This window comes from Microcebus murinus, chromosome 22 (assembly GCF_040939455.1).
Source record: "Microcebus murinus isolate Inina chromosome 22, M.murinus_Inina_mat1.0, whole genome shotgun sequence".
NCBI classification, from domain to species: domain Eukaryota; kingdom Metazoa; phylum Chordata; class Mammalia; order Primates; family Cheirogaleidae; genus Microcebus; species Microcebus murinus.
The window spans coordinates 11,828,142-11,843,518 of record NC_134125.1 but is presented as its reverse complement, the minus strand read 5'-3'; the positions used below and the strand labels follow the sequence as shown (position 1 = coordinate 11,843,518).

The 15,377-nt window shown below is 59.1% G+C and overlaps 1 protein-coding gene across 2 annotated transcripts in view; it reads left to right on the top strand.

Moving 5' to 3' along the window:
- Window positions 1–2,815: 2,815 nt before the first annotated feature.
- TESC (tescalcin) overlaps window positions 2,816–15,377 on the top strand; it is a 40,565-nt gene continuing 28,003 nt past the window's right edge. The window contains exon 1 of one of the 2 annotated variants that reach the window (XR_012914251.1): window positions 2,816–3,061. Coding sequence is in view for 1 of the 2 variants with exons in the window: in XM_012756654.3 (XP_012612108.2) it covers window positions 2,857–3,061 (205 nt within the window). In the remaining variant the exon portion in view is untranslated. The remainder of the gene's footprint in view (window positions 3,062–15,377) is intronic. The other variant, XM_012756654.3, reaches the window with a different exon arrangement.

Below are 15,377 nucleotides of genomic sequence, written 5' to 3'. Positions count from 1 at the left end.
CTGTTGTTATTGCCATTTTGCAGTTGGGGAAACTGAGGCTCCAGGAGGGTAAGCCACTTGCCCCAGTCTGGTTCCGCAGCTCTCCCTGACGGGCAGGTGGGAGAGCTGACTGGAGACTGGCCTTTTGTCTCCGGGCTCGGCTGCCCTTTGTGGCGTCACAGTCGCCGGCTATTTGAATCGTGGCCACCGATTTTAATCAGCTCCTCCGGGGGGAGGCCCTCTGGGAGAACAGAGGCAGTTGCCTGGCGACAAAAGTGTTTCCCAGTCCTCGGAAGGTCACGCTGTGTTATGGGGGCTAAAGCTCACCCCACGGGGTGTCCTTCGTCCAGGGCTCTGGATGACAAATCCAATCAGCCCCGGCCAGTCCCCATGCAAAGCCGCAGACCGCGTTCTTGGTTCCTGCTCTGTGACGGCAGCAGAGGCACTGGCAGGACTGAATGACAGCCGTGACGTCCCGGAACAGGCGCCGGGCTTTGTGTGGCGAGCGCCCTGCGGGAGTGCGCGTCACCCCAGTGCAGGGCAGAGCCCAGGCGGGTGGCAGTGCCACGGCGGGGGCCCACACAGCCGCACAGTGCTTGGCTTTGGCGTACCCCTTGGGGACCACAGTTGGGGACAATCACGGACTCCCTGAAGCTCAGTTTAAAGGACGTCAGAATCTCTCCAGGGGCCATTCCGGCTTGCACATTCCAGATTTCTACTGGCCCCACGAGAGCCACGTCAGCCGTTGTTTATCCCTCTGCTCTTCACTGCCTGTGTGCCTGTCTCCCCCGGCCACCGGGAGCAGAGGTGGCATCTTAGTCCTGGCTGTGGCTCCAGGACCCGGCCAGAGCCCTGAACATAGTAGGCCCTCAACAAATGTGCAATGAATAAAGGAAGGAAGGAACAAACGCACACACTGTGCCTGAGCTTTCCCCTTCCTGCTGCCCCGGTGCTTCTGCTATTTCTCCGAGCCCTGCAGTCAGGAGTAGATTTTCCTCTGTCGTCTACCCAGGCCCCTCTGTCCTGCTCTCTGCTGGCTGGTGACGGTGGCTTGTTTGGCTGCAGACCCGGGTGACGGGAGGAGCACCCGGAGAAGGCCCCTCTGAGGAGGTGATGTCTACACTGGAGAGGAGCCGGTCGCGGAGAGAGGGAGGGGAAGAGAGTTCCAGGCAGAAGGAACAAGTGCAAGGGCTCGTCTGGGAGCTAATGGGGGCCCCTGGGCCAGTGTACAGGTGACCCAGTAAGAGTGGCTCCCTTCACCCTGTACACTGGGGGGCCTCCCCAAGGTCACCCGAGGGGCAGAGGAGCCATGTGCCCCTCTCCTTGTCCCCACCCACATGCAACGTCTCCAGCTCTGGGAGCAACTGGGCGGGCCGGACAACGCCACTTCCTATCTTCCCAGCAGACAGCGCCATCATTTCATCCTTGACTAGTTTAATATAATAAAATTCCAGGAACTGAGATTTTAAGTCAGAATTAAATTGCTCCCGACACGTATGTAGAATGGGCGGGCTCAGAGGCCTAGACCTCCCAGGGGGATCGGGGATGTTTTTTCTGACCAGGGAGGCCTGCCTGGGTTTCTGGGATCCTTCTAACCTGAAAACCAGTCCCCAGGTTTGCAGTCCAGCCCGCTCAAAGACCCGCTGATGCCGCACAGCCAACGTCTCCCCAGCTGGGCCGGGTCTCAGCACCGCCTGGGGGTGCTTAAAATGCAGGTTCGGTTCGGCCTCAGCTCTGAGAACGCCAACGTGCAGTGTAACCGGAAGCTGGGTTTCCATCCAGGAGGGGGCTGCTTCTAACTGCTCTGGCAGGTTCCAGGCCCCACCCCCTGAAAGTCACCTCCTGTCCTTTGGCTTGGGCCTGTAGTCTGCAGGGATGGACGGCTGGGTGTCAGTAGTCCCCTCCCCAGCAGCCTGGGACACTGAGGGAGGCAGCCCACCAAGTCCAGTCTGTGGGCACCCTAGCGCCTCCCACTGAGCCTGGCACCCAGGCCAGATGGCACAGGGGACAGTCATCGACAGTGGTGTCGCCAAACACCGCAGAGCACAAGGGCCTGAACCTGGGAACCGAAACCACAGAGTCTTGGCTTTGAAGCTCTGTCCTGGCTGTGACCTCCCTGAATGACAGTTCCTCGTTTGTAAGCTGGACAAGATTGCACGGCGACCAGCGGCCTCTGTTACCGTATGGGGTCTCGGTGCCAGCCCCCTTGGTGGGTGTCTCATTAACGTATTCCCATCGTAAGGAGAAGGGATCATGTTAGACAGGTGGCAGGAGTGGCCCCACTCCTGCTCCTAGACGCCCAGCCGCCCAGAACTTTCCGCAGGAGCACGGGGACCACCCACATCGCCTTCTCCCCGCAGCTGGTGTGAAACGCGGCCACCTGGGCCCGCCTGGGTCAAAACCCCGAGCTCTGGATGCCCCCCAGCTGCGGTGCGGGCGGGCTGCGGGTGGGATCATGCGGTCACGTGCGCGTGTGCTGGGCTCAGAAGGGCGCTGTGCGTTCCTGCAATTAGCCACAGCACGTGGCGCGCACCCACAGGGGATTATTATTACTGCTATTGTTTGCCTTCTACTAATTAACGCTTGCTGACCTCCTCGGCTGTTCCAGTGGCGTTTCCCTCCGGAGACCTGGGAGGCCGCGGGGCGGAGGGGCCGTCCCGGGGGTCTCATCCCTCGTACCCGCGCCCCGACTGTGTCGCGCCTGCCGAGGCGCGGACGGGGCCAGGCACGACGCGCGGCCGCCGCTGCGGGGACGCGGGGCCCTGGGCGGGGGCTCCGGCCCCTGCGCGGTTTCCGGCCGGGCGGGCGGGCGCCCTCCCCCGCAGCGCGCGAAGCCGGCGTGCGCTAGGACCGCGGCGCGCCGCCCTCCGCCGCTATATGAGGCCGCGCTCGGGCCCCACGCGGACCCGCGGCTGCGAGGCGTCCCCGCGCCCCGACCGCGGCCGGACCCGAGCCACGCCGGCGCCGCGCAGCCGTGTGCGCCCCGCGCCCGCCAGGGACGCGTCCGGGCCCGCCGCGGGCACCATGGGCGCTGCCCACTCCGCGTCGGCCGAGGTGCGGGAGCTCGAGGGCAAGACCGGCTGTGAGTACCGGGGCGGGCGGGCACCTCGGGCGGGCACCTCTCCCGGGCGGGCGGGCGTTCGCGGGGCCCCGGCCCGCCGCCGTGCTGTGTGACCTTGGGCCAGTGGCTGGCCCTCTCTGCGCCTCAGTCTCCTCCTCCTCCAAATGGGCCCCCGCCGGCCACTTTTCGGGCGGCGGCGAGGAGTCAGCCTTGGAGTTGCCCGGGAACCCCTGAGCCTGGGGACTGCCGACCGCGGAGGGAACAGGGCCCGGGACACCCCCCCCCCCCGCACTGCACCCCCCCAGCCCCGCCGGCACAGGGCGGGCGCCTCCCGGGCCGGAGGGCGAGCGCCGGGCTGCCGGGCTGGAGTGCGCGCCCGCACCTGGCGCGCATTGGGCTCCGCGGGGCGCAGGGGCGGGAAGTTTGGAAGTCGGGCGGGCGCACCTGGGTGGGAGCCGGCTCCGGCGCTCGCCGGCCGGTGACCTAGGCGGCCGAGAGCGACCTCCGCGCCTCCCTTCGTGCTCCCGTCCGCACAGTGGGTGCAGGCAGGCCCCTCCCGCGGGCAGCTGGAGGGCGTGAGCGAGGCAGCGCCCCCAGAGCACTTTGCACGGAGCCGGCGGCTTCGCCCGGACCCGCAGAGCCCTGCATCGGGCGGCCGGGGCGGGGCGCTCAGGGCTGGCTGCCCGCAGGGAAGTGACCGAGGAAGCGCTGTTCCCCCAAGTCCAGCGGGCTGGGGACTGGATCCCGAGCCCTGAACTGGGGCGGAGTGCGGACTGAACACCGCGGGAGGCCAGGTGTGTGGGCAAACTGGCTTTGGCGTTTTGGGGGACCCTGCCAGCTCTGCTTCCTGGCTGTGTGACCTTGGGCTAGTCGCTTTACCTCTCTGATCGTCAGTTTCCCTTCTCTGGGGGATCTGCTCAAGAAACGGGAGCTGCAGATTTTTCTGGCAGGGAGCTGGCTCCTGGCACCTGCCTCGAGCTGAGTGCAGACAGCATCGCGTGTTGCCTGCCGAGAGGGGGTGGCCAGCCATCTGTGCTCAGCTGTAGGGCGACCTCTCCTGACCCCCAGTCTGAACACGCCTTTGCAGGAGAATTGACTGAAAATTATAGGAATCCCCTAATAGCTCGCATGCGTGTACACATATTAATGTATTTAATATCTATATCTATGTCTCTATCTTTCTGTGTACAAATATAGAATTATATCCAATTAGAGAAAAGGTGCAGTGCAGTATATATCATATGGCAACCTTTTTTTTTAAGAGAATAAAATTATCTATTTGTAATTGCTCAGTTTGCTCTGGAGACGGGAAGAATCCACAAGGTAGTTGTGGGAGGGAGGGGTTTGCTGGGAGGCATGAAGGGACAGCCAGCTTTTCACTGTAAACTTTTTTATTTTTTCCTGTTGAACTATGTGAACATTTTCCTTATGCAAAAAGTTTTAATCAGCTTCAGTCCTAAGGTTAAGAAGGCGAGAGAGAAGGGAAGATGCCCCTGCCCCTGACTTTCTTGGGTTTCCCGGTTCTGTTGTTTATTTCTCAAGTGTCTTCTTGTTGCTTCCTGTTGTTTGGGGTCTGGACGGGCTTGGATGGGGGTTCTTTGTAGCTGGGGTCCCCCCTGGAAGGGTGGGCGGTGGGCAGCCCCCCTGCTGTTCGGCACCTGGGGGTGCGGGAGGAATTCCCCCGGGTTGTGGGTTTGACAGGAGGTGGGCCTGCAGAGCATGCCGGGAGCCAGCGTTGTCAGTTTCCTGGGCCCAGCCTCCCACGGGATGACAGATGCCTCGTCCCTGCTCTGTAACTTTCCTAGATGTGGCTGGTGCAGCTTCCCTTCTTGCAGCCCGGAGCTCATATTTCACACTGCAAAGCGGGGAAGGGAGCGGGGTAGGGCCGGGGAGGAGGTGCTGGGGTTAGACTGGAGGGGAGAAGGAGCACCTTCGTGTAGGTAGGGCGCCTTTGGGTAGGTGCAGATTCCCCCCAGCCCTCTGAAAAAGGCTGACATGATCCAATCGTGTGTGCCCATTTAACAAACATGTATACACCGGGGGCTGGGGATTTAAAGGTGACCCAGGCCGGGCGCGGTGGCTCACGCCTGTAATCCTAGCACTCTGGGAGGCCGAGGTGGGCGGATCGCTGGAGGTCAGGAGTTAGAAACCAGCCTGAGCAAGAGCGAGACCCCGTCTCTACTATAAATACAGAGAAATTAATTGACCAACTAATATACATAGATCAAATTAGCTGGGCATGGTGGTGCATGCCTGTAGTCCCAGCTACTAGGGAGGCTGAGGCAGGAGGATTGCCTGAGCCAAGGAGTTTGAGGTTGCTGTGAGCTAGGCTGACGCCACGGCACTTACTGTAGCCTGGGCAACAAAGCGAGGGTGTGTCTCAAAAAATAAAAATAAAGGTGACCCAGAGAGGCTGATGTTCCTGAGTGAGGAAACACAGAAAACAAAGCAACCCATAGGCATTAAAGTCTGTGAACGAGATACAGCAGGGTGGCATGAGAGTGGGGCAGGGAAGTGATTTTCTTTAGGGTGGCCAGGAGGGGGCCTCTGCCGGGGTCATCATGGAACAGAAACTCAAATAAGAAGGGGCCAGTGATGTGAATTTCAGTGGAGAGGTCATTTCAGGTGGAGGGAAGAGCCATGCAAAGGCCCTGTGGCAGGAGCAAGTTGGCCAACAGTGAATGAGAATTGCAGGACGTGAGGGCACAACTGTCATCAGGGCAGGAGCCTGACCTCAGGGGCTTGTGTAGGTATGTGGGCTTGGGCAAGTAACTTAAGTTCTCTGTGCCTCAGTTTTATCGACTATAAAATGGGCACAGCAATAGTACCTTCCTTGGAGTTGTTGGGAAGGATTCATATATGTGAAGTACTCAGAACAAACACAAGTAAGTGTTTGTATAGATATTATTGACCATGCTGGGAACGCTTTTATATGTCCTGTCCACTTCGGGGCAGAGAGTTAAATCTGGGTCCCACCTCTTCTGAGCTGCGTGATCTTGAGCAAGTCGTGAGTCTCGGTGCCCCTACCTGGATCCCGGGGTGGCTGTGTGGGCTCAGGAGGACTGTGTGTGTCTGTCTACACAGCGCTGGGCTTGGCGCGGGAATGCCGGCTCCCAGCGTCCATTCCTGCAGGGCCATTCCCTTGGGAATCCTCCCTGAGAAGAAGTGGGGGACAGCCTGGGGGTAGGGGGCCAGAGAGCAGGTGGTGCCCACTGGGTTGCTTACTCCTCCCCACCCTGACCCCGGCCTCCCCGAGCACCAAGATGATCCCGATTTCCCAGGAAGAATCAGCGTGGTCCCTTCCCGAGGACACCATCCAGAAAGGACAAGAGGGGCAGACAGAGAACGGTGTTCATGGACGTCACCGCTGGAGCACTTGCCAAGTGCCAGGGTCCACGCCGAGCGCTTTGTGTGCACTCTGGGGAAGGTGGTAGTGTGGCCATTTCACAGATGAGTAAACTGAGGCTCAGAGAGGCAAAGCAACTTGCCTGCGGTCCCACAGCTGGTGAGTGGAGGAATCGGGCATCGCTTTCTTGCCACCAGTGTGCTTTCCTTGTGTTCAGGTGCCTCTCGGATTTCTAGGAACCGAGACAGGTATGAGAAAAAAGCTGCCCATGTTTTGTTCTCGCCTCCGGGCCTTTGTGCACAAGCTGCTCCCTCCGCCTGGAGCACCCTTGTCATTTTCACGGTCATTGCACGGTTCCGTGTTTACGCATGGGAACGCTTCCGCCCCACCGCGCAGGAGAGCATTGCAGACATTCCCTCCTGCCCCTGCCTCTGTGGGGATCGTGCCCCTCCGCGTGCAGGACCTGGCGTCCCGCTGCTTCCTTCCGGAAAGCCGTCTCCCCGTCCGACCTTTCTGGGTTAAATGCCCATCCCTGGGGCGCGGGTGGCATCTGCGCTCCCTGCTGCAATAGCAGGCGCCACGCCGCGTTGTGATCGTCAGCTTTGTCACCAGCCACCCCCTCACAACTTGGAGCTCCCCGAGAGCAGAGAACACGCCTCGTGCGCCTTGCTTGTAAGAGGTTCGCGTTGAAGGAATGAGGGCCCTGGGGACTTCGTGCAAAACCCAGGGCCACCCTCTGGCGCTGGCCTCGGCCATACCAGCCAGCCTGCCCTCCCCAAATCTCCAGTTTCCTCCCCAAACTAGAGCGCAGAGCCAGCCTCGCCAAAAACACGCGCTCGCCCACGCGGGGCACCGCGGGCTCTGCGCGCCCACCTCCCTCTCGCTCCCTGTAGGGTCTCATCGACCGGCTCCAAACGGAAGCCCGCGTTCCCAGCATCTTTCCTGAGCCCAGAGAGCTCCCTACCTACGTTAACAGTGGAACGGCAAACCCGGGCGGGAGCACCCTGGTGGTGTCCGGGTGTGCCTTTCCCACGCGCCTTGCCCGCTGGGGACCCAGTGTGCACCCAGGTGCGAGATGGGCCGTCGTTCACCTGCACCTGTGCCCGTCACCACCTGGAACTGGCCCCGCTTCCTGTCCCCCCACTCCGTGTCTGCTTCCGGACTTGGAAAGGAAATAATAAGAGGATTGCGGGGAAGGTGGAAGGCCTGTTTTTTTTCCTTCAGGCTCCAAAACAGCTCTGCAGGCTGTGTGTGTGTGTAGGTGCCAAGAAGCTGCCAGAAGGGAAAAGAAAGAAAAAAAAAAAAATCTCCAGATCTAGATAGAGTTCAGACCTCGTGATGATAATAGCTAATGTCTATCCGCGTGTGTCGTCTGCCGGACATGGAGCAGTTTATCTGCAGGAGCTCATGCAGTCCGCCCAGGGACGCCATTGCTGTCCCATTTCACAGGTGAGGAAATCGAGGCTCAAGGGAGGAAATGACTGCCCAAGGCCACGACGGGCTGATGAGCAACGGAGTCGGGGTTTTATTCCTGGTCTAGCCTGGAGTGTCGTCATTTGCGGAGGGAGCCAGAGATGCAGGGAGGGCTGGCGTGGCCAAGGCCAGTGGAGTGTCACTTGCTCTTCCCGTGTTTTCTCACCCCTGGGCAACACCTTGGGTGATAGAGTCTCCGAGTGGCCCCAGACCACGGCCTGGGCTCATTCACAACGTGCCACGTTTCAGCTGTGTTCCCAGCACTGGGTGCCTAGATGGACCAGGTGCATTTCCTGCCCTCTGGAAGCTCAGGAGCTTGACGGGGGGACAGGGGACACCCCGACGACTGCAGTGTAGGGGGAGGAAGGCTCTGGTGGGGCAAGGGCGGGCTGGCCAGCTCCCTCCGGTCCCTGCCGGAGTGCGTCGCGCTCAGCAGCCAGCCAGCCAAAGCCACCTGGCCCTTCTCTCGTCCTCCGGGCTGGGCCGTGGCTTTTGACCTGGGATCCTCGGGGAGCCCGAGAGCCCCAGGTAACGGGGTGCAGAATCCTCTGGGTGCTCCACTGTGTGCAGATCACACCTTGGCAAGAAAATGGTGATGAAAACAATTTTTACATTTTTTTTGAAAGAAGTGAAAACGGTGGCTCTTTGGCAGAGAAGGAAGCAACAATGATCGGGGAGAACCAGTCCCCCCCCCCAGGGGTGGGGTCCCCAGCCCCCGGAGCCCTGCCCACCTTGCAGGGGTTGGGGTACCCAGGCGTCCCCCGCCCTCTTCCTTGGGTGTCCCTGGTGGACGCATGCAGGAGCGCACCACCTGTGGAAGCTTCCAGAGCTTCCGGAGTGCTGGGGAGCAGGCAGACTTAGTCACGGGGCATCGAGAGCACCCCGTGCCCGGGTCCCCCTGATACTTCTCCTGCTGTTCAGCTGGGCCTGACTATCCCCAGAGCCAGAGCACAGGGTCCCAGAGCCAGCGGGGCCCGGAGGCTGCGCTGCCCGCTCGGACCCTGCGCCCGGCCCAGTGCTGCTTGACCTGCCTCGTCCCCCCTTTACAGACGTGGCAGTGACCAGATGGCCCGTGGTCCCTTCAGCCACCTGTGGACAAGGTAACGGCGGCTCCTTCTGGAGCATGTGTCTGTCACCTGATCCTCGGAAGAGCCCAATTAGGGTGGGATGGTGTTATTGTATCCAGTTTGCAGTTGAGGAAACTGAGGCTTAGGCACCTGTGCTGACTGCCCAAGGCCACTTAGATGCTGCGCGTGGAACCCAGACCCAAACCCAGGCCTCCTGGCGGGCTTCTCAAGTGCGGGGACGAGCCGTGTCTCCCGCACGGCAGAAACCCTGCGCGATAGGAGTCCCCGAGCCTGTGTGACCTGGGGCAGGCCATGGTGCCGCCGAGACCTCGGTACAGGGCTGCACACATTGCTTACCGAGGAGGCAAGGGGAGAGTCGGACCTCAAGACGGGGTTGCATCTGGGTGACGTGGAAAGTTCTGGAACGGGGGGCTCCCCTGGGGAAGGTGGGCTCAGGGGTGGGCGGTGCAGGGGGGAATGGGGGGAGAGTGCCGCTGCCTCCCTCCCTGTGCTCGGGTCTCACCGGGTGGCTCCCTTGGTCAGTTTCAGGAGGATCTGTGTGTTCTCTGCGCAGGCGGCTGCGCCCCAGCTGCCCCCAGCTCCGCGGATTAGTAGTAATTGGATCCCTTTCGCGTCTGTCTCTCCCACCCCCACGCTGGCAGGATGTTCTTCTGTGAGTTAATGGTCCCCAGAATGCGGCAGGGGATTTAATCAAGGCCCAGACAAGCCGTGTGGCGCAGGGGCAGGCAGGAAGCCCCGGGCGTGGCTCAGATGCTGTCCCTTTTGCAGAGCACTTAGGTGACTGTCATCTCCGGCCCAGGGAATGAGCTGTTCTCAGCTCGGGAGCGCCTGGTGCTCTGGGAAGAGGAGTCGAGGGCTCCTTTGGCCAGTGCCGGCGACACTGTGCCAGGGGCGGGGACGGGAGCCGGGCACCCTGGTGCTGCCAGCCTTCCTGTCGCTGGCTCCAGCTTAATTATTAATGCACCAAGCCAGAAGGTCGAGTGGGTGACTTCTGCCGGTGGTGGCGGCCACCGGGAGCTCTAGGACAGAAAGGGCCTTTGTTGTCCCAGCGGTGTGGCCTTTGCAGACGGCCCGCTGGCGGGAGGGGCCTTCCGTTCTAGGCACGGCTCCCGGGGAGGTGAGGAGGAGCGGTCACAGGAGGTCTCGGGGTCCAGGTGCCTCCGGGAGGGAGGGAGGGAGGCCAGGCGGGGACAGCAGTACCCTGGATGTGGCTGAGTCACAGACTCCGATGGCAAGAGAGGGCTGCTTGTGCCCAAAGCTCGGCTACCGTGGACACCTCGTCCCATGTGCCGGGGGCAGAAGGGGGTTCCCCCGAGTCCCTCCTGAGCACTCACGCCGGAGTCCCAGGGAATCACAGAACCCCGGGCGAGTGCTCAGCACTTCTCAGGCCTCACCCACCTCGTCTTGCCCTCACCTGCACCTCTGGGGTCCCTCCCTAGTGGCGCACAGACAGGCTCCTCACCGCCTTGTCCTTCCCCAGCAGAGAGACCGGGGTTCGAACCGTGGTATTGCCTCTTCCTGGCTGGCCAAGGCGCTTTGCCTCCCCGAGCCTCAGTTTCCTCATCTGTAAATTGGGAGTGCACGTAGAACCTGTGTCCCCCGGGATCGTTGTAAGGATTAAGTGAGAATTTGGGCAAAGCTCTTGACACATCACAAGTGCTCAATCGTTGTCGGCAGGTACTAACCGTCTGGATTGTAAGCCTTTTGGGAGCTGGCTGCTTAGTCTCCTTTGGAAAGATATTCTATAACTTTAGTAATTCATTTAATTTCCGACATGCCTGTCACTTGGACATCCTAAAGTTAATCATCATCTCTACCTTTGTGCTGATGATCAGGGACTTTCACGTGCTTTAATGTGTATCATTCTATAGTATTTTTTCTTTATTTAAAAAACCCACATATTATTGTTTTGTTCAGACACTATTCATTCTTATATCCACTCATCATTACAGGTTCAGTTTTCTTATTTAATACATCTTTCTGTAGATTTTTCAATGAGGCTCTGTCAATTGTAAACTTTGTAAACTTTCACAAAGTAGTAAAATGTCTTTATTTTGCCAACATACATGAACGGTCATTTGGCTAGGTATAAAACTCGAGGTTGGCGGATATTGTCTCTTGGTATTTTGCTTTTGGTCTCTTGTTGCTGTTGAGAAATCGGCTCTTTGTCTAATTGGTATTTCTTTGTAGAAATGTGTTTTCCCCCCTCTGTTTTTAAATTTTGCTGGTTTTTGCACCTGCTGTATGTAGGTGTGGATTTCCTTTTATTTATCCTGGGAATGGTTTATGCTCTTGCATTCTAAAGAAGTCCCACGTGTTCCACCATGAAAACATCATCTCTTTCCTTTATCTTCTCGTACAGTAATTCCTATTAGAAATATGTTGGACCATCTCATTTTGTCATGAATGCCTCTTATTTTCTTATTTTCACTGCTCTGGGTCATTTGCTTAGATCTGTCTTCCAGTTCACTATGTCTCTCTCTCTTCAGCTATTACAACTTTGCTGCCTTAACTTATTAAGTTTTTTAAATTCCAGTGACTTAAAAAAAAAGTTTATAAGTGCTATATAGCTTCAAATTCACCTCTTTTTCATAGGGTACTGTTCTTTCCTCATAATTTAAAGCCTACTGTGTAGTCTCTTCGGTTTTGCCTTCTTGGGGTGCTGTGCCTTTTGTTAATTGTGTCTGCTGATTCTCCCATATGGTGGTTCATTTGCTTGCGTGGTCTGTTTTCTGATTAGGAGCTCATCTTCCACGGGGCTCTCCCCCTCCCCCATCCTGCTCCTCCTCCCCCCTCCCCCATAGGCCTCCTGTGGGCCCCAGGCTGCAGAAGAGCCTTGCACAGTGCTTTGCTCTTGGATTTATTGTACCAGGTACCTCAGAGTTTTTACTAGTGCGAAAACACCTTTTATATTAACTCCTTGGTGTGAGTTTGCCGCAGAGGTTTGGATTTGTCACCAGTGCCTGGCGCAGCCTGGGAGTTCGGCCTGCCCTTTCCCCCCTGCACCTGCCGCCTCCCGGAAGAGACACCTTTCCTGTTCTCTGGGCCAGTGGGGAACGTTTTTTGCTGGCCCACCTTGTGCGCAGGGTAGGCCCTTCCTGGGGGTCTTGGGTGTAGACAATACAGGCTCGAGGCCACTTCTGTGCCTCAGTGGACTTGAAGCCCCACCTGTAGCTGTTAGAGCCTGTCGCCATTCTAATACCCTGGCCCACCTCGGCATCTGTCCCTCGCACCGTGCCAGGCTCGGCCGGCCCCTGGCCCCTGGGGACTGCCCTTTCTTCCGGTTTTGCAGTGTGTTGAAAGTCTGTTTTATCCAGTGTGTGTTTGCAATGGCAGGGGAGAGCCTGTGTTAGCTCCAGGTAGCGGGAGCTGGAGTTCTCTATCTAAACGCCCGGCCGTAATGAGACCATCGCTACTTGATTTGGCCTCAGGATAAACGTGGATCGAAAGATAGTTCTGGAAAGATGTGAAACCCAGTGTCTTAGCTGCTCTGAAAGACGCCCACTCTCCGAGTCTCTACTGACTCACTGTTGCTTTCTTCCCCCTTCTTCATCTTTAGTCTTTTCATTAAAGTGCGGAGGAGACACTTTCTTGTCTCTTTACTTACATAAACGACATGCGAGCATCGTTCCAGATGCTTCTCCGGTTTGGGCACACGTGGCGAACGGTGGTTGGAACAGGTTCTGGAGTCCCAGTTCTGCTACTTGTGGCGGCGTGACCTTCCGCGAGCAGCTTAACCTATCTGAGACTCAGTTTTCTTATCTGTAAAATGGGCGTGACAGCTACCCTGGGAGGCGGGCTCGCTGCTATAAGGCAAATGGAGGGACAGAGCGTGGCTGTAGGAAGGAGAGCGCAGATGAGCAAGGCAGACTGTGATTTTTTTAAGAGTCGTGTCCACCCACTTGCCAAGTTGCCTCGCTGCTCGTGAGAGGTGAATATGTTACAAGGTCAAGTCCACCCACTGTCTCCTCTTCCCCTGCAGGTCCTGAGAGTTGCAAGATTCGTTCTGTGTAGCAAAGCCCCCACCGAGATGCTAGCAAGGCCTCTCTCCGCGCCCACGTGGGCCTGCAGCAAGCCCTCGCCAGGAATTCCCTGGCTTTCACGCGTACAGGGTGGGCTGACGTTGGCGTGAAAAGGGCCCCAAGGTGCCGGATACAAGCCGGCAGTTTAACTGCGTACTGCTGCTTCGGGAGGACGGAATTGGGGTGGAGAGCTTCCTTCTCAAGGCCAAGTGCGCCCAGATGCATCTTTGTGTTCGTTGGAAAATGCCGGCAGCCGGGCGTGACCTGTGATGTGCACACATTCGGCGCACGGTTTCCAAGGGGAAGGCAGGTGGAGGCGTCGCCAAGCGCCCCGTGTGTCCCGGGCATGAGAGGGTGGCCCCGGTGAGTGGCCCCTTGGAGGAGCAGGTGGCCGGGGCTCCCGCCGCCCTCCCGGGGCCCAGGCTTAGTCATTGCTGTGGCTGCAGCTGCGGGCGGCACACGACAAGCGCATCACTTCGGGGCGTGATAACCACAGCGCTGGCAACTCCGGCGTCTCCTCCTCCCGCCAGATCCAGTGCCAAGTGTGTGTGTGTGATTTTTTTTTTTTTTAAATTGGGGCAAAATTCACATAACATAAAATTTACCATTTTTAACCATTTTAAAAGTGTACAATTCAGCACATTCGCAAGCATGTGCAAACATCACCGCACCCATTTCCAGAACATTCTTATCACCCCCCCAAAAAGAAACCCCGTACCCATTAGCAGTCACCCCCCTCCCCCTCGTCCCCTCCCCCGGCCCCTGGCGGTTTCTGATCTGCTTTCTATCTCTGCGGATTCGCCTGTTGTGGACGTTCTGTATACACGAACCCTACAACAGGCGGCCTGTGCACCTGGCTTCTCTCGCTCTGCGTCGAGTTTTGGGGTTCATCGGTGTCGCAGTGAGGGGCGGGACTTCCTTGCTTCCGGTCCCCGAATAGCAGTTCATGGCAGGGCTGAGCCCGTTCTGCGTGTGCACTCGCCGATCGCCGGGCACCTGGGCTGTTGTCACCTTGGTCGATTGCGAGCCGTGTGCACGTGATTGTGGTTGGGGGAGGTGCCGTCGTCACGTCTGGGTTGTGTCCCCGAGGGGGAGGAGGTGGCTGCCTGGGGGACGCTGTGTGGAAGGGCGCAGAGCCGGGACTCGAACCAGCGTCTCTCGGCAGCGACATGGCCAGCAGCTCGCCTTGCGGCCTGGCCGGCTCACCGCTGTGTTCCGGGACTTCCGTGGCGTTTGGGTGGAGTCCTGGCCAGCCTGATGGGAAGCAGCAAGCACAAGTGCACTGGGCGCCTTGGAAGTCACCGAGACCTCCCTAGCGAGGCCCCGTGGTGTCCCCAGGGCCTGCGTGCAGACCGGCACGACAAGTGGGGACGGGGAGGTGGGGAGGCTGGACCGCCACCCCTGCCTGTCTTGGCAGCCGCAGGTTGCCGTCTGATCATCCCGTCCACCTCCCCCCTCTGTCGCTGGGCACCTGGGGTCTTGTCGTTCCCTGACCGGGCGTCCTCTGTAAACTCGGGGAGCCTAAACGTCTTAGCCCAGTGGGTGGGGCCCTTCGCCACCCGCCCCGCCACCCCGGGCCACACCTGCCTCCTCCATGCGCAGGTGAGCCTGCGCTCCTGAGCCCTGCCCGCCCGGGCCTGGGCCTCTGGGACCCCACCGGGCATCGCCCCCCACTCCCACCCCGATAGTCCTGGCACCCCGTAATGGATGTGGTGAGCACCGGTGTCCTGGGTCCCCGAGGGGATCTTCGGGCCCGTCCGTCGTCCTGATGTTGCCTTTGACCCCTGCCCTGTGCAGCGCGTGTCCCCCGGTGACCCCTGCCCAGCGCCGCAGGGTGCAAGGCCGTCCCCAAGGCAGGACGGGTGAGGCCGGCGCAGGCAGGTGGCGCGCTTGGCTTGGCCCACGGTCACGAAAACCTTTTGCACCTGGTCACCAGGATTTTTAAAACCGGCAGATTTCGGCCTCCCCTTAATAAAGGGAAGGGTCGGCCTCACGTCACAGCGGTCGGCTAGGAGCCCCTCGAGTGCTCCATCCCCACCTCGAGAGCATCTGTGGGAGGAATGGGCTTTAATCGTCCCACCCTCCCCCGAGCGTTTAAAGTCGAGATCGGATTCTCATCCGGTAAAATCCACCACTTTAAAGTGTACAGAGCCGGTGGCTTTTAGTCTGTCCATAAAGTTGTGCAAACCACCGTCTAATTCTAGAATAGTTGATCTCTCCCGAAAGGTAAGAATGCCCATTAGCAATCACCTCCCAGCACCCCCTCCCCCCAGCACCCCCTCCCCCCAGTACCCCCTCCCCCCAGCACCCCCTCCCCCCAGCCCCTGGCAACCACTGCGCGCTCTCGTCGCTGTGGATTCGCCTGTTTTGGGCGTTCTGTGTAAACAAATCTTACAGCGGATGGCCTG